This window comes from Drosophila willistoni (genome assembly GCF_018902025.1).
Source record: "Drosophila willistoni isolate 14030-0811.24 chromosome XL unlocalized genomic scaffold, UCI_dwil_1.1 Seg142, whole genome shotgun sequence".
Classification (NCBI taxonomy): domain Eukaryota; kingdom Metazoa; phylum Arthropoda; class Insecta; order Diptera; family Drosophilidae; genus Drosophila; species Drosophila willistoni.
Window position 1 is genome coordinate 7,148,206 of NW_025814053.1, and position 23,851 is coordinate 7,172,056.

General features: G+C 35.8%; 5 protein-coding genes across 5 annotated transcripts; 3 read left to right on the forward strand and 2 right to left on the reverse strand.

The window, feature by feature from the left end:
* Window positions 1–2: 2 nt before the first annotated feature.
* On the forward strand, window positions 3–540 carry LOC6644847 (ribosomal protein 63, mitochondrial). The gene is made up of 2 exons (XM_002067404.4): window positions 3–237; window positions 324–540. The coding sequence occupies exons 1-2, from the start codon at window positions 67–69 to the stop codon at window positions 471–473; spliced, it is 321 nt and encodes a 106-aa protein (XP_002067440.1). The 5' UTR covers window positions 3–66; the 3' UTR covers window positions 474–540.
* Window positions 541–1,534: 994 nt separating this feature from the next.
* On the reverse strand, window positions 1,535–3,656 carry LOC6644846 (vacuolar protein sorting-associated protein 26). The gene is made up of 3 exons (XM_002067403.4): window positions 3,540–3,656; window positions 3,084–3,478; window positions 1,535–2,964 (listed from the first exon to the last, which is right to left on the reverse strand). Exons 2-3 carry the CDS (start codon window positions 3,228–3,230, stop codon window positions 1,648–1,650), a joined length of 1,464 nt encoding a protein of 487 aa, XP_002067439.1. The 5' UTR covers window positions 3,231–3,478; window positions 3,540–3,656; the 3' UTR covers window positions 1,535–1,647.
* A 238-nt stretch (window positions 3,657–3,894) lies between these two features.
* On the forward strand, window positions 3,895–5,702 carry LOC6644574 (uncharacterized protein C18orf19 homolog A). The gene is made up of 3 exons (XM_002067402.4): window positions 3,895–4,613; window positions 4,837–4,982; window positions 5,045–5,702. Exons 1-3 carry the CDS (start codon window positions 4,147–4,149, stop codon window positions 5,206–5,208), a joined length of 777 nt encoding a protein of 258 aa, XP_002067438.1. The 5' UTR covers window positions 3,895–4,146; the 3' UTR covers window positions 5,209–5,702.
* Window positions 5,703–7,647: 1,945 nt separating this feature from the next.
* Window positions 7,648–18,054, reverse strand: LOC6644573 (ubiquitin carboxyl-terminal hydrolase Usp2). Its single transcript, XM_015177935.3, has 9 exons — window positions 18,026–18,054; window positions 17,090–17,773; window positions 9,652–9,850; window positions 9,121–9,270; window positions 8,837–9,053; window positions 8,447–8,772; window positions 8,234–8,383; window positions 8,086–8,164; window positions 7,648–8,022 (listed from the first exon to the last, which is right to left on the reverse strand). Exons 2-9 carry the CDS (start codon window positions 17,579–17,581, stop codon window positions 7,950–7,952), a joined length of 1,686 nt encoding a protein of 561 aa, XP_015033421.1. The 5' UTR covers window positions 17,582–17,773; window positions 18,026–18,054; the 3' UTR covers window positions 7,648–7,949.
* A 1,819-nt stretch (window positions 18,055–19,873) lies between these two features.
* On the forward strand, window positions 19,874–22,998 carry LOC6644572 (DDB1- and CUL4-associated factor 7). The gene is made up of 7 exons (XM_002067400.4): window positions 19,874–19,925; window positions 20,229–20,379; window positions 20,462–20,672; window positions 20,738–20,930; window positions 21,066–21,525; window positions 21,588–21,769; window positions 21,835–22,998. The coding sequence occupies exons 4-7, from the start codon at window positions 20,740–20,742 to the stop codon at window positions 22,031–22,033; spliced, it is 1,032 nt and encodes a 343-aa protein (XP_002067436.1). The 5' UTR covers window positions 19,874–19,925; window positions 20,229–20,379; window positions 20,462–20,672; window positions 20,738–20,739; the 3' UTR covers window positions 22,034–22,998.
* Window positions 22,999–23,851: the final 853 nt, after the last annotated feature.

The following is a 23,851-nucleotide window of genomic DNA, read 5'->3' on the forward strand; positions in this document are numbered from 1 at the left end:
TTCGATAACAAGATTGAACAAAAATCAGCTGTTGTGCAACAAAAAATTAACGTGAAGAAACACAAAATGCAGTTGACATTAATCAATTTCTTTAAGAAAACTGTTCCCGGACATATTTTCCGTGGCAAGCGGCGCCTAGTCAAGCCGGTAAGCAAACGTGCCATGGAAACGCTTACTCGGGAATATGAACGCCAGGAAAAAATTATGCTGCTGCTGAGACATCCCTATTTGACATTGGTATGAAAGTGTATTAGCGAATCCCTCCCAGAAATTTCCATTGAATCCATCTAAATGTTTTCTTACCATTCTTTTACATCCTGCAGGAGCAATCCTCTGGCCATGCCAAAGCCTTACAAAAGCGTGAGCAATTGGTGGCCAAATGGACGGATGAGCAGACAATACGTAAAATGAAACCACATGTGACCATCGAGGAGCGTCTAAATCAATTAAAAATCAAAGAAGCCTGGGATTAAGTCCCAAACCCCAACTCTAGCTCTAACTTTATTTTTGTTTAAATATACAAACATTAAATTAGATAAATCAATAGTGTTTCAATGCATCAATTATGTAAGAATTGGACTTACTTTCTCTAGCCATATCCATATAGACCATCTAGGATATAATTTGCCACCATTAAAATTTTCAATGGATTCTTTAGACATAAAATACGTGACTTCAATTAAAATGATGAACCACTGACCCATTTTTTTTTTATATTCAAAAGCATGAGACTTTGCTCTATTTTAAGAGAACGGGCTTCAATTTCTGAATTTATTCGCTTTGTTTCCGATTTTCTGCTTTGTTTTATTTAATTCGATAAATTGCCATATATGTATGTATGTGTTTTGTATATTTATGTATGTATGTGTATATTTAGTGTATATAATGTATATATGTATGAATTATGTTATGTACATATGCAAGGCATGCAACATCATATTTTGTTTTTGTTATCTGAGACGCTTCTCCTCTGCTTTCCATTAAAAACCTTTAATTGTTCTTCATAATAATGCTTAATTATACTTTTAAAAAGCAGTTTTTAACATTTCGATACTGAAAAATTACATTTTCCAAAAACAAAAGAAAAAAGTATTTATATAAATTGATGAGAAACTTTATGGAATTCTAATAATGGAACAATTTTAATAATTTTTTCGTTTTTGAGGATAGGAAAAATTAGTTGGATAATAATGCAAACTATCTTGCATATCATATTTGTTGTTATTTCGTTAAAGATGATCAACAAAAATTATAATAAATCAAATATTTTTTGCTAGCCAAGACTTGCAAAATGACAAAAAATATTACACAGTTACGAATTAGAATTGAGAACAAATATCGAAAACATTTGTCTGCATATATACAGATCTATATACATTTATATATATAGAAATACTTTATCATGTCCAATATTCGTATAGTTTTGAATAAGTTCCTCATGCGCATTACTCAATAAAACATTTCTCTTAACAATTCTGTTTTTTTTTCGTTTTAAATTATTTTTTAAAAAAATATATATGTCTGCAATAATTGGTTGTTATTGATATATATATATATATATATACTTTAATAGTTTGCTTGATGCTACTGTTTCTCTGTCTAACTGTTTCATTTCGTCTGCTTGCCACATTGCCTGTTTACCTAATTTCAATCGGCTGTCAATGGCGTGACCTTTTTCGCATCATCCTTATTGCTGGCGTCATGATCGTTATTGGTATCTTCTCTATCCAGGCGCGGATTAATTGCTTCAGTATCATCATCGTCATTATTCACTTCGTTGAGTAATTGATCTTGATCCTGCGCTTGTTCCGTTGTTTCCAGCGGAGGCGGAGAGCTGGACAGCATGGCCACTGGCGATGCACTGGATGTTGCCGCTGCTGCACCATCACCCATGCCACGTGCACTCTCTGAAACAGGGGCAGGGATGTCAGTAGGCGAGTCAAGCTGTTGCTGACTGAACTCCTGATTTGGGCTCTCCCGGGTAAAGAGGCCCATTTTAGATTCGGATGACGCTGTCGCTGATGTCGCCGCCGCCGCCGCAGCAGCAGCCGCTACTGCTGTCGCCCCGCCACCAGCACTGCTGTGGCTAGTAGGTGCCGCAGGACCACTAACCAAATGTGGCGGGGCATGCAAGGGGACATGATGATGATGCGGTTTTTGATGCTGCTGTTGCAATTGGTGTTGTTGCTGTTGTTGCGAGGCCACCTGATAGCGCGGTATATCGGCTTTACGCCACAGCGTTATCTCCTGCTGCTTGAAGTATCGACGATCTTCAGTGTCCATCAAGACCAAGTTGAGAAAATATTTCACAGAGAATTTCTTATTAATGTCCCGCATTGTGGGAGTTAGATTATAACCAGCCAAGAAGACCCTAATAGGTATACTCTCCCCTTTGACGGGGGCACCATCCATTATCTCATATTTCGCAATGGTCTCGTTTTCATTGAAAATGTTCGGTCCAGTGCCTGTCGACTCCCGTTTAATAATAGCAATTTCCATATGCTTGATTTTTATGCGTACCAGTAGAAAATAGATTTTACCAATTATTGTATCCTTTAAGTGGTATTTACTCTTATTGTACTCGAACTCTATGTGCAGGCAATCTTCGATGCCCACCTCCATTTTGATGGGGTTGTTCATTTCGGGATAACTGCAGAGCGTGTGAACTGCTATATCCACTTCGCGTGTAATGTCACTGATTCTACGGACAATTGTGGCCCTTAGGAAGTAACGCAATCTTACATTGGATCCGGCATAGACTTCAAATTGCTTTTCCACATTGGGAAAATCGAATGGATAGCTGTTGTTCTGTATTAGATCACCGGGCCGAGCCAAGGCCTTGGCCAGACACTTAAATTCATGATGATTACCCCGATCGTAGAATAATTCAATTTGTCCAATAAACTCGATCTTTATGCCCTGGTGTTCCAGTTTGCTGCCCGGCTTTTTTAACGTGACATTCACCTAGTAAAGAAAAGACAGAAAAGACACGGACAAACGTTAGTTGAGGGCGGAGATGGACGGCCCACCGCCCTCTTTTTTTCTGTGTTAATGGACTTTAAGGCGAATGGAATCCTAATTACCTTGCCGGATACTGTTTCACCATCGTAAAAGAGAAGCATTTTCTCCACTTTGCCATCTTCGCCCTTGACCTCCGCGGTCTTCCTGCTCTCGGCCCCATCGAACACTATCTCAATTTCGGCTGATTGGCCAAAGCCCAGGAAGTTCATTATTATAATTTGGTTTGTCGCCTTTTTGCAGCAGCTGGAATGTTGTTGTTGTTGTTGATGGTGTTGTTATTGCTGCTCCTGACTTTGTTATAAAATCTATTCCTTTCCTATTCCTTTCCTTCCTTTCCTCTCTATTACAGGTTCCCCTGACTATCGATTAACTTCATATAATGGGCGTTTTTGTAAAGATGGCGTCAATGTTCAGTAACAACAGCTATCGATATATGAGGTGCGATTCCTTTTGAAATCTATTGAGGGAGAATGAAAAAAATAACAAGAACAATTATATTTGAATATCCACAAATATACATTTTGCAAATATTTGATAAGCCCCATCGCTTGGCTCCAACTTGGTATCCGTTTCCATGCAAAATTTGTTAAATATAAATCGCGACAGATTTTATCGATACTTGCAACATCGATGAGCATTCCGATTGGACACGTGTTAAAATTATTCAACATCTAAATCAATATTTGTGACATAAAAGCAAATAAATATACGATACATGTCTCTTCCACGAATATTTTATTTTACAAATACTTTGATTAGCTTTAAAAATGCAAAGGCAACTGTAATATGTATTTATATATATTTATTTTGAATATCGATAAAATCAATACCAGTTTATATACCAAAGCATGCGATATCGATATTGTCATTCGTAATGTTTATCACTAATCAGCAGATACTTGTTGTTGCCGTTGCCGGTCGTCTCGTATTTTATAAGGCCTTATAAAATATTTATACAAAAAATTATTAAAATTCACAGTGAAAGTAGTACTAGTCAATATATTTCTAATAATCCAAACACCAAAAGAAGAAAACGGCTCAGTTTCAAAGAGGTTAATAGCAGAAACTGCGGGAATACCATATACATATAACCATAACTGATCTTGTGCAGCAACAGGCCGAACCATGGCAACAGTGGCCTTGCTAGCACGGTTTTTGGGAAACAATCCCTTGAAACAGCGGAATTTTGTGTGTCTGCGGATGTTACAAAGGCAATCCAGCTTCTCTTTGTGCCACAGCCATAGCCAGAGTCATGCACGATGTCTGAGTCTAAGTCTAAGGTCCAACTTCAGTTGCAGCTCCTGTAACAGTCCTGGTGATCATAATAATAGCAGGAGAAATATACTAAGTCCCCTAGTTTCCAGCAAATTTAGTACTAAATCATCAAGCACGCAATGCCATAAACCGGAGACAAAGAATTCATCCCCGGCAAGCCCATCTACCACGGAAAATGATCTCTTTGGTGAAGCGGCTAATATGGGTCTCTTTGCCAAATTTAAGCACATGTATAAACAATATTGGTATGTTTTGATACCAGTTCATGTGGTGACGTCTATTGGATGGTTTGGTGGCTTCTACTATTTATCCAAAAGGTATGAAATATGTACACACGAGGAGAAAGTTTATTAGTATTAGGCTTAGTGAAGAACTCATCTAGAAGGGGGTGAAAGTTTCAAACATTAAATAATGGGTTAAATGAAACAACTAATCTTTGCAAAAAAAAAGGCTCAAGTTTAGCCAAGGTTCCATCTAAATAATCATTGGAAAATGTGCGATTTCATCATCTAACACATAATCATTTGTTTCAATTTTCAGTGGTGTAGATATTCCAGCATTGCTCCAATATATCCCCCTGAGTGAGAGCGCCCTAGAAAGCATTCAGGGATCCGATATGGGCCACTATGCTTTTGCCTATTTGTTTTATAAATTGATGACACCTGTGCGTTATGCATTAACTTTAGGTAAGTTTGTCAATTTACACCTCTGCAATCATATTTAGATAATTTTTGTATTCTCCGTATAGGCTGCACCACTGTTTCCATAAAGTATCTAGTTCAACGAGGCTACATCAAACCGATACCCACCAGAAATGAATTGATCAAAATGTATGAAGATAAGAAAGCCACACGTGCTAGCGCCAAAGCGGATAAGGCAGAAAAGGCCGAAAAAGAGAAAAATCGCAAATGATGTCGCCATTTAGATGGGCGGCATGCCGACGATCCTGGATCCTGATATTGATAGTTGTTACTGCCGATCATAGTGTTTTTTCCAGCTTTAAGATTACCAGTTCGACTTGTTGTTGCCTTTTGTTAATTAGTTAAACTGTATAAGCTTTCAACTGGAGCTGGGCAAATGGTTGGCCTTGTCTCTTGGTTTTGGATCGATTGTTCCAAGACTGACTCTGCAGATTTGCATAATTTCAACTTTAACATATACTTACACCTAAAAAATATTTTCATAGTTTTTGACCCGCCCTCTTCTACCTGCCTGTTGTTTAGTTATGAAATCACAAAGGCCGCGGCTACACAAATAATATTCATACTGAAAAGTGTAATTGTTACATATATGCAATATTATATATATTTTGTAAAATTAAATATAGAATGACAATGTTGTCTAATGTGTGAGTAAAACTTAACATTTATTAAATGAGAAAATAAAATTAAGAAATAACCGTTGAAGTCGATTGTCGTTTAGTTCATTTTATCGATATATTATCGATGACGTAATTTAGAGACGGCACTGGCAAATTCAAATTTATGAAATGAAAAAACTATATTTTTCCATAGAAATAAAAAAATTCAACTATCATTCCAGATCGTCGCGTTCCACAATATAGGCAGACATCTATACATATTGAGGAATCCTTAAGACCCAATTAATGCGGTAATGAAAAGTTTTGCTTTATCACGCTCTCCAAGTTTTAAGTTTAGAACTTGCGCTTCCCTTTGTGAAATTGTTTAAAATAAACAAATTTACGACAGAAAGATCCAAGGCCAGAGAGATCATGTATCCCTTGCAGGCTGATTCAAGAAGCGAAGGAAGTTTGGAAACAAGCGAAGTAACAGGCAACTAAACTATGCAAGCAGATCGCGTGCCATCTCAATTATAAATAAAAATATTTTTTTATTCTTTTTTTTTGTTTCTTGTTTGCTTTTTATCTTTTTTTTTTGTTCTTTTTTGGTTGTTGTTGTTGTTGTGGTTTTTTGTTTTGTTGTAACGTTAGTAAAATATCCAACAATTATAATTGTAACTAATAGTTAAGCCAGGAAAAAAATATCATATATAGATGTTTGTTGTATATATATATATATATATAGTTGTTGGTTTCTTTTTTCTTTTTCATGTAATAAATAAAAAAATGAACAATAAATAAGGTTCATTTCATTTCGCATTTTAGGTCTGTGTGTGTGTGTGTGTTTGTGGGTGTCATTTACATAAATACAAATAAATAAATAAATTATATAAGTTATAAATATATATATATATGTGTTTATGTATGTTTTCATAATACGCAACAAAAAAAAAAATTGTTAAAATTTCTTGAAAATTGCACAAAAACAATATAAAAAGGGCGTGTGGTGAAGCCGGGGGGTGTGGCGGGTGAGACATAGATTCAACAAAAGTTAAAATATATATATGTGTATATATATATTTGTATGTATATATACTTTTAAGTAATTATTTTTTCTTGTTTTTAGTTTACTTCTCTCGTTTTGTTTTGAGACTAGTTTTGGTTGTAAGACAAACAAAAAAAAAAAAAAATATATATATATATATTTGTATATATAAATAATAATAGCTAATAAATTAATTCAACGAATGTGGAGACATTGACTAAAAATTAAAAAACATGCACTTCTTGTATTTCTCTTGGTGTTTTTGCTTCTTCTTCTGTTCTTCTCTTCTATTTTTAACTCTTGCTCAATTTTTTTAATTCCACCTCTTCTGTTTCATTGCTCCCTTATCTTCATTCTTCCTCTCGTTAAACATCGTCTCCTCTTTTGTTCTTATTTTCAATTTTGTTTTCTACTAGCATTTATCATAAGTACATTTCAGCGTTCACGTTCGATTTGTTGTTGTTCTTATTCACTTTTTGTTTTTGTTTTGTTTGTTGTTGATGTTTTTGTTTCATTAATTAATTTTAATTACTATTAATTTGCTAAAAGCTTTTTCTTTCGTTTTTTCGTTTCGCTAGTTAAATGATTTTTTGTTTTGTTTTTGTGTTCTTGTTGTTGTTACGAAAAATATTGCACAAGACGAATTTGTTACAATTACATACATAATAAGTTATATCCTCTTTTATCATACACACAACCACATGACTATCAATCGGCAAACCAAAAAATAAAGATACAACTAACTCAACCACACATTGATGAGACGAATTTCGAGTTCTGTCTGATTCTAGCTGACTCTAAAGATACTATAAATATATGTATAATCGTTTGAAAGTGCCAATTCGATACGAAAGAAGAAGAAAAATTTAATCTTTTGTAATGGATGTTTTGGTTTGCCGATAGTTTTGTTTGTTTTTCTATTAATCTTCATCCACATTTGCTTTGCATGTGTATAAATATGTATATATATATATATATTTATATATATATATATATAAATTGGTATGTATAGATATATATATATATATAGATAATATACATCATTATTTATCATTGCCTCGATTCCTTTTTAATTTGTTGTTTTTCTTAGTTTTGGTTTTGCATTTTTGAGAGTTAAGAGTTAGTTGTTGCATAGTTAAATTAAGTAATTTCCATTTTTTCCTTTTCCTTTTTTTTTTTTGTTATCTTCTTGCATTTGCATTTGCTTCAAAGCGTCGTGATGGTCATGTGTTTCTTTTAGTCCTTTTGCGTCCACTTTCGCTTCTTTTACATCTCCTGCCCGGCTGTGCTGATCCATTGTGCCTGCCTTTACGCACGTTCGTAGAAAAGTATATAAGCACTGGCCGAAACAAGGAAGTTTTCAGATAAAGTATCGCTTACACTGAAATACAACAACAAATCACATTATAAAATTAGTTTATAAACTTAGGTAGTCGTTGCTTACATATTATCATTAAACTCATGCCATTTGCGTGAATCTGGATGTTTGCATAGAGCCACATAATGGCCGCCTGCCGTCGAGCCTGTGAATAGAGTAGAATAAATCGCCAAATGAAATGAAATGCTAATGCTTTGCTTTGTCACAAACTTACCCATATGATTGGATATCGCATAGAGCGAGTAATGCACACTCGAATTCGAGTTGGATCCGTAGGAGCCCATGTTAAGCTCACGATCTGATGTTGGAAACTCAACAACATTCAATAGCTTGCTCCAGCGGGTCTCCGAGAAACGTTTCAAATCTACAGACAATCCATTAATTGGAAATTGCATTCAAATAAGATGAATTAATCATTCATACTTACGTATAACCAAATATTTGGGAAAACGTTGAATTGTGAAACTTTTCTTGCATTTTCTACGCGTTTTACATTTGGAGCAAGTGGGCATCTCATCGCCATCGAGGACTTCTTCTCGTATGAATAGATCCAAGCAGGCATCCAATTTACAGCGCGATGATGAGGGGGGCAGGGGTACGCTAAGATCCCAAAATGGATCGAACGTAACGCTGGTATTACCACAAGTGGTACATTTCAATGTACTCTTCAATTGGCCCACAAAAAGGTCGCGTACAAGAGAATTCTCATGCCTGGTATACCAATCCCAGGTTAGATCGGCCTTCTTATTGTCGCTATAATAAATAATGATTAAATTGATATTCTATATATATTTGATGATGAAGATTATTTTCCAACCTGAGATTATCATCAATGTTTAGCGCTTCGCCGCCCTTTACGCCCGTATTCAATGCAGAGTGCAGTGAGTCCAAAAAGAAGCGTAGAAATTCCTGCGCATCCTGTTGATTAAAATCACTGTACATACGATGCTTTGTGGAAAAGGCACGCTTCAGCTCCATGGGGGTTACGGTATGCACATTTGTCGTCCACATTTCCTGTATTAGTTTTGCAAATTCTACAAGGACACAAAATTCACAAAATTATTCAAGTTCCATCTCCCTCTCTCTCTCTCGTTCTCTTACCATGTAATATTTGCTGATCTTTGGTGGCCGATGATGAACGTGAGCCATGATGTGTACGTAGGAAGCGCGTCAGCTCAGTCGTATGACTCAGACATTGTATGACCGAGTTCATGAAACAAGTATTTCCAATATTTCTCAGACCACAAAGACCTAAAAAATACGATTGTTTATAGAAATGAGAAAAGATTCGTTCAATGCATTCATGACAAATAGGTCTATAGTTCGATGTAATATATCCAATAGCGGAGAGTAAAAATAACATAAAAGTCACTCCCCGGTTTATTTTTAACATTGTCATATTGTGGACTGTTATTATTATTATTATAATTATTATTAATATTATAAATGTTTCTGTCGGTTTTAGCAAAAAGCGTTCCCAAAAACAGTATAGATATATATGTAAAATTTTGTAACTCAAATTTCAAGACTAAAGTAGAAAACAAAACAAAAACCCGAAATGACATAAATCACAGAGCCTTCTATATTATCCGTAACGAATCGTCGTCTCAGTCCGGTTCTTGTTTTACTCACCGTCGGATTTCTCATCGCGTGCACTCGAACTTTTGATGCCATCATCATTGTTACTACTATATTTGCTAGATGATGATGATAGACGGCCATTGGTGGTGGCGGTGCTATCCCGATCCCTGTCCCAGTAGCGGCTTGAAGTGGGTGAAACGGGGGGTAAAATGTTGCGGGTGCTGCTGCTGCTGCTAGTTATATTGCGCGCCTAAATATACAATACGGTGAAGGAGTAGAAGAAAAAACCACAAATTTGTTAATTATATTTGATTTAAATGTGACTAACAATATTGGGCCATATACAAGCTTTAAGAGAATTGGTAATTAAAAAACGTTAATACAAAAATTAAATAAGCTGAACAATAAACAAGCAAACGATAGTGTTAGAGTTAGAGACAGATAAAGAGAGAGAGTGAAAGACAAACAGAGCGAGAGAGAGGAGTGGAGTGCTGTTATGGTGAATAGCGGTGAAATGACATTATTCAAAAGGTGAAAAGAGGTGAATTATCATAATAGTCGAGCAAACGAACAAACAAGCAGGCGCATTTTCCAACAAAAAAATAAAGGAGAAAAACAGAACTAATAAAAATTAAAAATAGTAGTTAGTTTAAACAGAATGAGAGAGAGAGAGAGAGAAAGAGAAACAAAACATCATAGAGAAACAGAGACAGCGAGAGAGTAAGAGAAAGAATAAGTGTAAGAGAAATCGAGAAACTTTTTTTTTTCACTGCAGCATAATGAACAATTTATGAACTTTTGTTTTGATTGATTTCCTAACTACAGAAAGAGAGTCTTTGCTTAAAAGTTTAAAACATTTATCTACATATAAATATATATAATATATAATATTTGTTCTATTGAAAGTGGTAGAGTCCCTCTAAAGACAAACAACTTACGCTCTCGCTGGCTGTGTTGTTGGTGGAAGACGATACATTGGTATTCGTATAGCTTGAAGCGGAAGCATGTGTTGTTGTTGTTGTCGATGTCGATGTTGTTGATGATGATGTGGATGATGATATTGTTGCTGTTGTTGTTGAATCCTTGTTTACCTTGGTCAAGTTACTATCATTGTTAATCATATTACATTTACTTGGCAATATTATATTGCCATAATGCACATTATTACTACTAGAAGCAGCAGCAGAATTATTACGGCCAATTTTACTAAGTGTAGTTCCAGCAGTAGTTCCTGTTCCTGTTCCTACACCACTTTCACTTGTTGTTAACCCCCTTCTCATTGGCTGTTGTTGTTGTGTGTTGCCCGATGTTGTTGTTGTTGCCGTTGTTGTAGTCCGATAGGCAGCTCGGGTCAATGAACTACTATAGCCAGCTGATACACGTATATGATCGATATCATTGCCATAACGTTGCTGTAATAGATTTGTACTACTGCCAGGATTACGTAGGCCACCACTATTAGTAGTAGTGGCACCAGTTGAAGAAGAAGTTGTTGTATTATTTGATCCAGTAATGGTTAGATTATTAAATTTCTCAATTGAGGCTTTAATACTTAATGAATCGATGCCATAGCGTCGTGCATTGTTACTATTTGTGTTGCTATTGTTGCTGCTATCATTTGATGTTGTTGCTGCTGCTGTTTGCCTATATCCCTGAAATTTCTCATAGCTTGCAGCAAAATTTGTATTTGAGGTTATAATGGTTGATTTGGGTCGCGGTGTTGATCGTGTTGATGTTGATGAGTTGGTTGAGATTGTTCCAGCAGCAGCGGAAGATGATGAAGATCCTCCTCCACCCGTTGCTGCTGCTGCCAACGATTTAGTTAATGTTGCTGGCGGTGTTATGGGTTTAAAGTAGCTTATATTTGTTTTAATATTTCCACTAATTCCACTTCCTCTCTCTCTGTCTGCTGCTGCAGTGTTGTTAGCTGTTGTTGTTGTTGTTGTTGTTTGTGGAGTTGTTGCCTCATCGCTGTCTATATAACTAATATCATCATGTTGCTGACGTTGCATCATATTGTTGTTGTTCTGTGTCTGATTATGATGATGATGATGATGCTGATGATGATGATGATGATTCGCACCACCACCACCACCAACACCATTCATCATTTGATTTTGATTGTTATTGAGTTTATTTAATTTAATGCCCGAACTGTTGATGCTACTTGTATTACGTCCAGTTACTGTCAATTGTTGTTGCAGTGTTGTCGTTCCTTTTGTTGATGCTGCTGTTGTTGTTGTTGTTGTTGTTGTTGTTACTGGTGTTTTGTACTTAAGGACGGTGCCAGTTCCAATGCCGTTTCTACTACTGTTAGTCGTCGTCGTCGTCGTCGTCGCCGTTGCTCTTGATCCCTGATTTCCATTGATCATTGGCGTTATCGTATGATTTCTACGCATATCATTCAGGTTATTATAATTATTATTTTTGGTATCTTCATTTGTATTCAACGTCGATTTAAAACGTTTTGACAATTTCACCGTTTTGGTAATATTATTGCCAACAACCACCTGATGCTGCTGCTGCTGCACTTGGGAATGGGCCAATTCGCATTCGGCTTTCAGAAATGTTGGATCTTTGAAACTCGATATTAGGAAATATCTTTGATTTGCTGTCCTAACGGGATTACTGCTACTGCTGTTTGCTGTTGTTGTTGTTATTGTAGTAGTGTTGGTGTTGTGATTGTTGTTGGTACGTTTACTTATACCAACTCCTGCTGTTGATGCTCCTGCTCCTACTCCTGGACTAATTTTATTAGCCGTTGTCGACGCTTTTAATTGAGTTTTAGTTATTTTACCACCACCTCGTATAGAGCTTTGTGTTGTTGTTGTTGCTGTTGTCGTTGATGTTGCTCCTGGAGCTGATGACGTTTCGCTTCCTTTTTGCAATTTGCCTGTTGCTGCTGCAGGAATCTTATGGAATCCTTTGCTTTTCTTAATGTCTAACATCATTCACAACAAGCTTCTCAGGCTTGTCGTTTCTTTTCTCTTTTTTGAAGAACCAATGTCCTTGCGGGTCCTTTCCTTTCTTTTCGCCAGCTTTCGTTTCCGTTAATTTGGTTTGTCTTCTCTTTTGATCTTTGTTTACAATTCTTCCTACCGTCTGGTTATCGAAAAATATACATAATCTCATTTGGACTACTAAGTTTTGTATCTTTTTTTTTTGTTTCTTTTTTTTTATTTGGTTAAAGGAGAGAGAGAGAGAGAAAGCGAAAAGGGAAAAGTGGTGTATATAACTTGGTTAGGTAAAAAGGAAACTGACAAGTTTTTTGTGTTGAATTTCTCTTGTTTTTGTATTTTTGTATCTTCTAATTTGCAAAGCCTGCCTATAAATTGTTGAATTTGCTTTCGATTCTTTCTCTTTGATTTCGATCTCTTTGTTCTCTTTTTTTTCAGTTAGTTAGTTTCGTTTCTTGTTTTTTTGGTTTAATTTGGTTTTGGTTAGTTGTTATGCAGTTTTTAGTAGGGCAAGTCAGGCAAATCTGCAAGAGTTTATCTAAAAATACATAGAAAAACGTACATATAAATACACACACACACACACACATGTATGTACTTGTATATATACATACATACATATGCATGTATATATATTTACATCATATATGATTAATTCAAGAAATGCAATCAGTTTACAATTCGGTTTTGGCTTGTCAAAATTTCTTTACTTAGTTTTTACACATAACTCTGTTTGCATTTCCCAAAATCTATTTTGAATATAAATGGGAGAGTTATTTTTTCAGGTATTTTTCGTAAATGATAGTTTTGAAAATCAACAAAATCATTTAAACAATCAGAATAAACAAAAGTAAAACAGAAAACTTAAATGAAAACGCAAACAGCTTGACTCCAAACAAAAAAAAAAGGATGATTTATAAGGAGGGGGAAATGGAATTATGTGGCGGGGCTCACATTCATTACATACATATATACATATATATATATATATATATATATATATATACATACATACATCCATCCATAATACACATCATACTTAAAACAAATTTCATTTCTTATTGATTGGTAGTTTAGTTGTTCTTTTGTTTTGCGGTTTAGTTTAAAACTAAGAGCTCATGCAAAATACATTTTAGTACTAGAAAGAGCAGACGAGCGGTCAGTCAGACCGACGAGCGAGCGGGCTGGCGGGCAGGCAGGCAGGCGGGCGGGCGAGCGGGTGGTGGTCAGTAGCTCATTATCTCAGTAGTTATTACCTTGCTGCCATTGCTATCCTTTGCCAACTTCAAAGTGGCAGTTGTGCTAACATCGCCACCATTAGTTGAATCCGCCTCCAATTCATTGCTGGCCGCTCCCTCAGTTTTTCCAATTCCAATTCCGATTCCAGCATCATCGGTTGTATCATATATAGCATTTCGTTTCGATGCATTCGTTGCAAGGGATAACCCATTGAGTTTCGTTTCAAGTGATGTTCCATTCTCATAACTACGACCATTTGTGATGGGTGGCGGCGGCGGCGGTGGTGGTGGTGGAGGTGGAGGCGTTGCTGCTGTTGGAGGTGGTGTCGCCTCCACATTACTGCGTCTTGTTCGATTACTTCTTAGGGTAAATGTCGCTGTGGGGACATCTCCACTGCTATTGCTTGAGCTGATTGTATATTTGCCAGAGCGACGTGTGGAACTGGAGGAGGATGTTGCGGCGGCGGGTTGTGTATCGCTGCTGCTGGCTTCAGAGTTATTACTATATAGATGACTATAGCGACTACTTCTGGGTCTATCCAGTGTCACTGTCGCCGTAGTGCTGACATCATTGGCATTATCCTCCGTCTTATTATTATTGTGACCCGATCTAGAACGTGATAGTTCACAGTTGGGTATATAGTTTGCCGGACAGTATTTCTCGTATGCATCTAGACCGGATGTGGCTACTGTGGCCAACATACGGGCCAGGGATGGTGATGAGGATGAGCTCGATAAACGTTTTGAATGGCCATTAATATTGCTATTATTATTATTATTGGCGCTTGTGTCGGCCAAGCTGCCGCCTTTGGGTGGCCTCTTATTGACCAAATCGCGACGGTGTCCATACTCATCTTTTGATTTCAGGCTGCTGCTGCTGCTCTCGATACCATTCGATGATAAAATTCCTTCTGTTGTTCGTGTCTTGCGTGGCAACTTTTATTTGTTGTGTTTGGTTTTTCGAATTCGAATGTTGGATGCGTTTGTTTTTTTTGTTTGGTTTTGGTTTTTGTATTTACATTTACAATGAACGAGGGCGAGCGTGATGACAATATTTTTTGAACGTTTAAAACAGTTTCAACGGTCAAAATAAGAAAACGTATAACGTAACATAACGACGTCACACATACGCAAAATTTGATAAAATCAACAAATCAACGTAGAAAAAATATATAAAAGAAAAATGAATAATAATGATGAATTGTATATATGAAAACAAAAAACGCACAAAGAAGACAAACAGAAAACGAATATAAGAAGAAAATATAAATAAATCCACAAAAGAATCGGTAATATATTATCGCGTTTCACAGAAAAAACTCTAAAACGATATGTACTACAATTCTATCGGTCATTTTAGAAAGATAAATCGATCTTGGATACGGAATGTTAACTGCTTTAGGGGTAAAACTTCGTACATATCGAAAGCTAAAATTAAATATCGTTTTGGGGAAAAAATCGCTCTCGAATATCGATATTTTTAGCTGTTTAATATGACTCTTGAGAAGAAATCGGACTTGTATATCGAAATTTTATCTACTTAATGTGTAAAATATAGTTTTTGGAAAAGGAAATTCCCTTATTTCATTCTTCATACAACAATTAATCGTCACATATTCGAGGGATAATACAAATTTTTTACTTAAATGGAATTAAAATAGGTTCAAAAGAGTACAGAGTTTATGTGCGATTTTCAGTCCTTAGATATTCTAATACATTTCGTTTATGATTCGTATAAGCCGATGGCCTTCCCCACTTTCAACATTTGACTGATAGCCTTGTAAAATGGATCAAAAAATAATTGTTTGGGTCAGACAAAGTTGTACACTAATAGGTACACATAATAAGGAAAATTCACGGTCAAATTTGGTCAAAATTAGATGACTATATATGTATTCCTCGGTGAAAATTCGACAAATTACTTAAAAGAACTTTCTTAGTACGAAAGCAGTAGAGCAAAAAGCCAAAATGTTATACAAAATACGGCACAGGCAAAGTTAAACCGGACCTCAATATTTTTTACTTTTAATTTGTTTTCTATGTTTTAGAGTTATTATAAACTTATAGTGTAATAATGTTGTGTTTGCACATACAAGCGAATAGTTTCAATAATATTTCGAATGTTTAAAGTTTAAACGATCCACCATATTTTAAATCAAATGAATATGTAAAGACAAGACTGTACACACCCGCCTACCCCCCTCCCGCACAACACTTGGACACACTCACTCACACACACACACACACGGGAGGATGACACAGTTGCCTTTTGTTTGTTGATGTTCTTGTTGGAGACACGCCAACAAGTGGTTCGTGGTACGTGGATCGTCGTTGGGTGGTTCAGTGTGTTCAGGTTGACATTCCAATTGCTGTCACTGTCGCCGCCTATATCGGGACCCAAAGGCGTGACGTATTGCCAGGTAATATATGTATATATAAACACAACAACGTCTGTTTTGTGCGTGTTTGTATGTGTGTGAGGTGGGGGCATGTGGGTGGTGCTGGTGGTGTCGGCGGGTGAGTGGGATAGTTGCTGGGGTTTTGTCAAGCAACAGATCAAGAAAAAAAACCCAAGTCAAAAAAAAACTATATAGGGAAAAAACTTCAAAATGCCGCCAAACTCGCGCAACCAAACAAAATAACAAAAAGGAATAAAAATTGTATGAAGGGAGTGAGCGGGTTTTTAGGGTACGCAACGCGGGTGTGGTTGCTTTTGAGGGTTTTATTTCCAATGAGCTATAATCAAGAGAATCCTATATATAATGCATAGCACACACACACACACACACGCACGCATTCATCGAATGAAAGTTCTTAAAAATGTGATTATTTTCCCACTAGAATTAATTTTTAAATACTTTTCCCTTATGTTTAAAATTCATTTAGTGTAGCAATTACAGATGAAACATTATCAAGAACTTTCATATGGACAGATTTTGCTTTTCAATTGCTGATAATGAATACAAAGACTTTCACCAAGTTAAGGAAAGGAGGATTAGGGCATGATTTCGAGGAAGTGAGTATATCATACAGAAAACCACAAAAGAAAAAAATATATAAATAAACTAGGAGCGATATTTGTACAGTTTACCACCAAATGTGTATATAAACAAAGGACAAATATGTAAAACGTAACATACGATAAATTAAAGTGTAATCATTTGATGATACTTAAAAATCATGAGGAATTGGTAAAGGGTAAAAAAAAAAATATTCGTTTTGTTTCTGGGTTTCTTTTTTTTCAATTTATGTTTGTTTGCAATTGTTATTTGTTATAGTATATTCAAAACTTACTCCATATCGGCCATACGTAGGTGTATCATAGCTGGAACCGCTCAAATATGATGAACTAGTGCGATACGAGGATGTCGATCCAGATGAAGAGCCACCGCTCAGATATGCGGATGCTGATGAACCAACACTGCTCCTTTGATTTAAGCTCGAGCGTGGTGTATAGGACGATGAATTGTATGTGGAATAGGAGCTGGGATAGTAGTTGCTACCAAAGCCGCTGGTACTGCTGCCACTGTGATAGGCCGACGAGGACGATGTAGATGATGGTGAGGATGAGGTTCCAAATTTGGATAGACTACTCCCACGATCTAAGTATGTGGAGAAGCGGGAATAACCGTTTGTTGATGCGCTATTTGTGGCGCTGTTTGATCCAGCGGAACCGGAACCAGTTCCGCTGCTACTGCTGGACGTTGAGGTTCCTGATGGCCCGTATAGACTGCCACTGCCCCCCGCTGCTGATGTTGACGATCTACGCGGCGAAATCACACGCATATTAGTGTTGGCTTCGGCGGCGGCAGCAGCAGCAGCGCAGTAGCAGCAATTTTGCCTTCAGTTTCGTTGTTGTCCTTGCTGCTCTAGTTGCGCCAAAGATATTAGGAACCAATGTGCCTAGTTGTTTGTTTTCTCTTTTCGTCGGTTTTACAATTGTAAAATGTTTGTTTCAGCTGCTTTGGTGTTTTATTGCTACAAAGATTGTGAAAAAAAATTTTTGTTTAATTTATACATATATATTTTTTTTTAATAAAAATATCAAACTAGCTTTGCTCAATGAGGAGAGTACAAAAAACAAAAATTATGTGTCACATCTAAAGTTAACATCTGGTTTTGGCACAACGCCGCATTGAACAAAAAATCTATATATGGATGTATGTATGTATGTACATATTTACATATGGATATGTATGTACATACATATGTAAAACTAAATTTTCTTACCTTTTTTGTGTCTGTGTGTGAGTGTGTGTTTTTTGTTTTATGTTTGCTTATTTACTGATTTTATTTACATAGTTTTGTTGCTGCTTATAGTAAGACCCGTTATTGTTGCTGGAGTATATAAAGAGGCGCCAAGTGACAAAATCTGTGAAATAAATTGAGAGAAAAAAAAAAACACGGACATTTAGTTAAATCTTTATAAAATATTCAATGATTTGCAGTCATACTCTAGGAGCGGGGGCGGCGGAGTAGTCATCATCGTGACAATGAATAGTAACTAACAACTGTTACGAATTGAACAAGCAGAACAAAAAATGATATTAATTTAACATTGAACTGAAAGCAAAGCGTCACCACTTGTTTACTATCAAAAGAGGAAAAAGAAAGAAAAAAACAAAAACCTGAGTTGTCGCTAAAAACTTGTCATAACAACAACACAATAACAACAACAACTTTTAAGTGAAGTGATGAATAGGCGAGGGGACTGCTTGCTCGTTGGGGCTTGTGGCTGGGGGGTTGGTGGGTGAAATACTATGCGGTAACACTAAAATGAAGTTGTGTGCTATGTGTATGACGACGCCGCCAGGCAGTCTACAGGCCAATACCGCGCGCAATGTCATTGTAACCGAGGAAACCGTTGGATTTTTTCTCCATGTGTGTGTACTGCGTGTATGTGTTTGAATTTTTTTGTTGTTTTATATTCACACAACTACAACCCTGGCAAGTGGTGGGAGGTAACTGTTATTTATCAAATCGATCTCTCCCGTTCATAAATACTACACAGTCTCAATTCATTCACACCTACACACTTGCACACATACGCATTCACATATACACGCGCAATAGTAAAGTTTTTTTTCATAAAAATAAATGAAATTCTTCAAGTTCACACACACACACATAGAAACACAAGTTACTGTAATCTCTTTTTTTAACAGGTTAGCATTCACTTACATATTTCTCATTCGCTCATTTTTGGTAAAAAAAAAATACAAAAATTATCTTCTTTCTGCTTTTTAAATAGAAATAATTTTAATAAAAGCAACAACAAAATATAATAAAACGAAACGAATCTATTTATAAAAGCGCCTAAAAGCACGCACACAGACACATCCATACATATAGAAATATATCTATTTTATATATATTTGAGATATATATATATATCTCAAATATTGTGTGTGTTGACACTGACGGGAAAAGCGAGCAGGGAACCGAACGGTCGTACGGGGGGCAGTAGTAAAAATTGCTTATGCTCTTGGCATATACGAGCAAAGAAGATAGCAATATTGGCGACACACATACACACACACACACACACACACACATACCGAGCGAGAGAGAGCGAAACAAATGTACGAATTACGCAAAGTGAAATATCGTGAAATATCTTTCTCAAAATGGAAAGTGGAAAAGTGACGACGATTTGCAATGATGATTTTTTCATCGCTGGCTTTAAGCATTTCAGAGTTTTTTTTTTTTCAAAATATCAAATATAACTATATGTACGACCACTGACTGACTAAAATATTATAATTGAACTGTTGAAACGAGGTCGCAGAGAGGACAGCACACCTCACGCAAATATATACACACACACAGGCACACACAAATAAATGTAGCGAAAGATTTCTCACATTTTTCACATGGCAATAACTTAATTTATTCACTTTTATAGGCAATATATATTTAATTTTTTCTCTTTTTTATTGAGACTCAGGCACAGCAGACTCACTTAATTTCTGAATTTCTTAAATTAGTGTGGTCGTATCTTGTAAGTACAATAACGATGAAATATCGAAAAGTAATCGGCATCGCTAACTATACCTTGCGGTCTATCGTTTGGGTAATCGTAATCGATAGAGTATATACATGTTAAGTGAAAAATTTCTTGCCGAGTATAGTACGTTCTTTTCCCAGACAACTAATAAACAATTTATCAATAATATAAGTTGACATTTATACGAGATTTGTGAAAAAATGTCGCTGTCGACGCAAACAACAAGACAAAGTCAATTATCTGCGTCGCATTAAGCATTTTCTTTGCAATTTTCTTTGCATCAGTGTTGCCAACATTTTCTGCTAACAAAATTCTAACAAACATATAATTGGAAATTACTTAGTGAAATTGGCAAAACTGAATATCAACATTAAGGCAATTTATGTTTTTGTGAATTCCTGAATTGATATATTAATTATTCTATAGCTTGAAGTTTCTACTTTGGGCTAAAACGTTGTAAATTACATTAAATCGAACGTAAACCAAGCCAAAATTTAACCGGAGAAAGGCAAAGCTGGGCAACACTGCAGCAGCAGCAGCCGCCGCCGCCGCCGCCGTCACCGTCATACAAAATGAAGTGAGTATAAAAATAAATCAATGTAATATAATTTACAATTATTAATTCTATACATATTGTTCTTGTTCTTTCGTATCCTCAGTAAACAAAAGTTGGTTTTTTGTTAATTTTCTTCTAACGTTTTTTGATTCGTGTCGTCATCGCCCATCGTCATTGCCGTTGCCGTCTGCTGCCTGCCGTCTCCAAACACCCCCAACCCACCACCAACATTAACAACAGTGTGTGTCTCTCTGTGTGTGCGTGTGTGAACACTTTTTTTTAAGGTTACCATCATTATCCATCTTAAAGTTCAGGTAAACTTCATATATATATATATATATATTAGTAAATTCTAGAATTGCAAAATTCCTTTTTCCAGTTATGTCTTCAACTGCCGGTAAACGCAAGGAGATCTACAAATATCTCGCACCATGGCCCCTCTACTCCATGAACTGGAGCGTGAGGCCGGACAAGAGGTTTCGCCTCGCTCTTGGCAGCTTCATCGAAGAGTATAATAATAAAGTTCAAATCATTAGTCTGGACGAAGAGAGCAGCGAATTTAGTGCTAAAAGGTAGATAAAAAATCTATAAACAATTAAGGTCGATTTGATATCAAATCGACTTTTGAATATGACCTTAGATGGTGCAGATTTAATTTGTCTTTGTCTTGAATGTTAATATTCTTTCTTTTCTTATTTTGTTTGCAGCACCTTTGACCATCCATATCCAACAACAAAAATCATGTGGATACCCGATTCAAAGGGCATCTATCCGGATCTATTGGCTACAAGTGGTGATTATTTACGTGTTTGGCGTGCCGGTGAGCCGGACACACGACTCGAATGCGTTTTAAATAACAATAAGAATAGTGATTTTTGTGCACCATTAACATCATTCGATTGGAATGAAGTGGATCCAAATTTGGTGGGCACTTCATCAATCGATACAACATGCACCATTTGGGGCCTAGAAACGGGACAGCCCCATGCCCGTGTCTATGTGGCGGGTCATGTTAAAACACAATTAATTGCCCACGATAAAGAAGTCTATGATATAGCTTTCTCACGTGCCGGCGGTGGACGGGATATGTTCGCCTCGGTGGGTGCTGATGGATCGGTACGAATGTTTGATCTAAGGCATTTAGAGCATTCTACAATTATCTATGAGGTGCGTAACATAAAGAATTTTTGTCGATTGTTATAAAAATGATTTAATTAACTATTTTTAAGGATCCTGCTCATACGGCATTGTTGCGTTTGGCCTGGAACAAACAAGATCCAAATTATTTAGCCACTGTTGCCATGGACTCATGCGAAGTTATTATTTTAGATGTTCGTGTTCCGTGTACACCTGTTGCAAGACTGAGCAATCATAGGGCGTGCGTCAACGGTATTGCGTGGGCGCCGCATAGGTAAGTATCATAAAATTATGATTTTTTTACCCAACCAAGAGTATAACTTAATGACATGCTTTCAGTTCCTGTCACATCTGCACTGCCGGTGATGATCACCAAGCACTGATCTGGGATATTCAACAAATGCCGCGCGCAATCGAGGATCCAATTTTAGCCTATACAGCTGCCGAGGGCGAAGTCAATCAAATACAATGGGGTGCTACACAACCCGATTGGATAGCTATATGCTATAATAAAGCATGCGAAATATTAAGGGTCTAAATCGTAGAAATGCACAAAAAGGATATGTCAATTTGTCCACAACCTTTTTGTAAAACTAGTAGAGGCCCAATTCAAGCCAAACCCAAAACCCCCACTACCACCATTGCTCTTTGCTAAATTGGTCAACAACAAATGAAAATGCTGAAACAACGCACAGTCAACAAAATCAAGAAACACCATGAAAAACATCGTCTTCATCTTGTTGTCTCTGTTGTCTAGTGTAATTCATAATTTATTTATTAGAATTTACATTTGAAACCTGTTGAATCTGTGGTGGCTGAGGAGAGTTAGATCTTCTGCCTAGTTTAGAACTTGGCGCCCAATGCGAGGCCACCACCACAAGTTACCACAAAAGCATAAGTGAAAGCGAAACAGCGCAATTCCTTCATTTAGCCCTCTGTTTAGTTCGAATCTATTATATATATATTTGTATATATTCATATATTTATACAATTGTTGCCACAATGTTAGCACATTACGTTTTTTTGATATTGATTTTTCTTCTTTTTTTTATTGTTGCTCAACAAATTTTACAAGAAACTTTTTTAGGTGAGCAAGGAAATCCTTGAAAGTGCAAATAACTCGTAACTTTTAGTTGAAAATCAAGTTGTATCACCAGCAATATATACTTTTACAAGTAAAGAAGCAATAATTTATAGTATTTTCCAAATTTGAGCAATCTCAGCCAACATTTTAAGGAACAAGAAACTGTGTTAAATTTTTTTATTATTATTATTTTTTAACACATTCAACTTGTTGTTGAACGGCAAGCCAAACCAAAATTCTAACCAAAATCGTAAAGTGCTTACTTCGTGGCGACATTTGTAGTGTATATATACATATACAAATATATATATATATATAAATATATATATATGTGTATTTTTAGAACATCTTAGCTTAGGTTCGTACATATATGTATAATGACATAAATCTTAAGGTATAACCAAAATCTGTATTTCTAATTGTAATTTACTTTCATTTTTTTCCCCTCTGTTTCTAATTCTTGACACTTTCCCGAAAAACAAACAATCGACAAAAACAAAAAAAGAAAGAAACAAAATTGAGGCGCCTCAAATTGAAAAAAAAGGAAAAGAAAAACAAAACATATTAAGAAACAAGAAAAATATTAATAATAATAATAAAAAAAAAAACAATGTCCTACCTCGTTTTCCAACAACAACAAGCGAAAGAGAGAGAGAGAGAATGATTAAACAAAGAACAAAAAAAAAACAAAAAACGCTTTTTCGATATATTTTTACTTTGTTCACGACTTTTATTATTATACGTTTTCTATAAGAACCAAAAAACCAAAAAAAAAAAAAAAAAAAATCAAGAGCCCGATAAATGAAAATAACAAAAAGGACTTAAATCATATTAATGAGAAAAACCAAATAAATGCATATAGAATACGAACCACAAGGAAAACAAAAAATGAAAATAAAACAAAACAAAACTGCACTCAAAAACAAACACAGCTAAAAAACAAATCAGAAAACAATGAAAGAAAACAACAAAAAAAAATCCGAAAATACTATTTAAACCGAAATATTATATGAGCGAGAGAGAATACAAGATTGTTGCTATATATCCATAACTACATAATTCAAAACATAAATCTTTAAGCCGAAAAATATGAAGCCCATAAACCACACACTTAAAATAAAAAAAAAATATATATATATATAAAATAACAAAAAACAACAACAACTGATCCACAGAAACTGTAAAGACAGACAAAATAACAAAAAAGACAGAAAGAAAATAAACACAGATGGAAAGAAGAAGAATGAAGGAAACAACAAACAAAAAATATCC

Excerpts from the sequence above, each read along its gene's own strand:
- LOC6644573 (XM_015177935.3), bottom strand. The coding sequence starts at position 17,581 with ATGCGTGTGATTTCGCCGCGTAGATCGTCAACATCAGCAGCGGGGGGC. Across the intron at positions 9,851-17,089 it reads CTACGTATGGCCGATATGGA|GCGCGCAATATAACTAGCAG; the intron begins GTAAGTTTTGAA and ends TTGTATATTTAG. Across the intron at positions 8,023-8,085 it reads CATGAGTTTAATGATAATAT|TGTAAGCGATACTTTATCTG; the intron begins GTAAGCAACGAC and ends GTTGTATTTCAG.
- LOC6644846 (XM_002067403.4), bottom strand. The coding sequence starts at position 3,230 with ATGAACTTCCTGGGCTTTGGCCAATCAGCCGAAATTGAGATAGTGTTC. Across the intron at positions 2,965-3,083 it reads GTGAAACAGTATCCGGCAAG|GTGAATGTCACGTTAAAAAA; the intron begins GTAATTAGGATT and ends TTTCTTTACTAG.
- LOC6644572 (XM_002067400.4), top strand. The coding sequence starts at position 20,740 with ATGTCTTCAACTGCCGGTAAACGCAAGGAGATCTACAAATATCTCGCA. Across the intron at positions 21,526-21,587 it reads ATTCTACAATTATCTATGAG|GATCCTGCTCATACGGCATT; the intron begins GTGCGTAACATA and ends ACTATTTTTAAG. Across the intron at positions 21,770-21,834 it reads ATTGCGTGGGCGCCGCATAG|TTCCTGTCACATCTGCACTG; the intron begins GTAAGTATCATA and ends ACATGCTTTCAG.
- LOC6644574 (XM_002067402.4), top strand. The coding sequence starts at position 4,147 with ATGGCAACAGTGGCCTTGCTAGCACGGTTTTTGGGAAACAATCCCTTG. Across the intron at positions 4,614-4,836 it reads TTCTACTATTTATCCAAAAG|TGGTGTAGATATTCCAGCAT; the intron begins GTATGAAATATG and ends TTCAATTTTCAG. Across the intron at positions 4,983-5,044 it reads GCGTTATGCATTAACTTTAG|GCTGCACCACTGTTTCCATA; the intron begins GTAAGTTTGTCA and ends TTCTCCGTATAG.
- LOC6644847 (XM_002067404.4), top strand. The coding sequence starts at position 67 with ATGCAGTTGACATTAATCAATTTCTTTAAGAAAACTGTTCCCGGACAT. Across the intron at positions 238-323 it reads GACATCCCTATTTGACATTG|GAGCAATCCTCTGGCCATGC; the intron begins GTATGAAAGTGT and ends TACATCCTGCAG.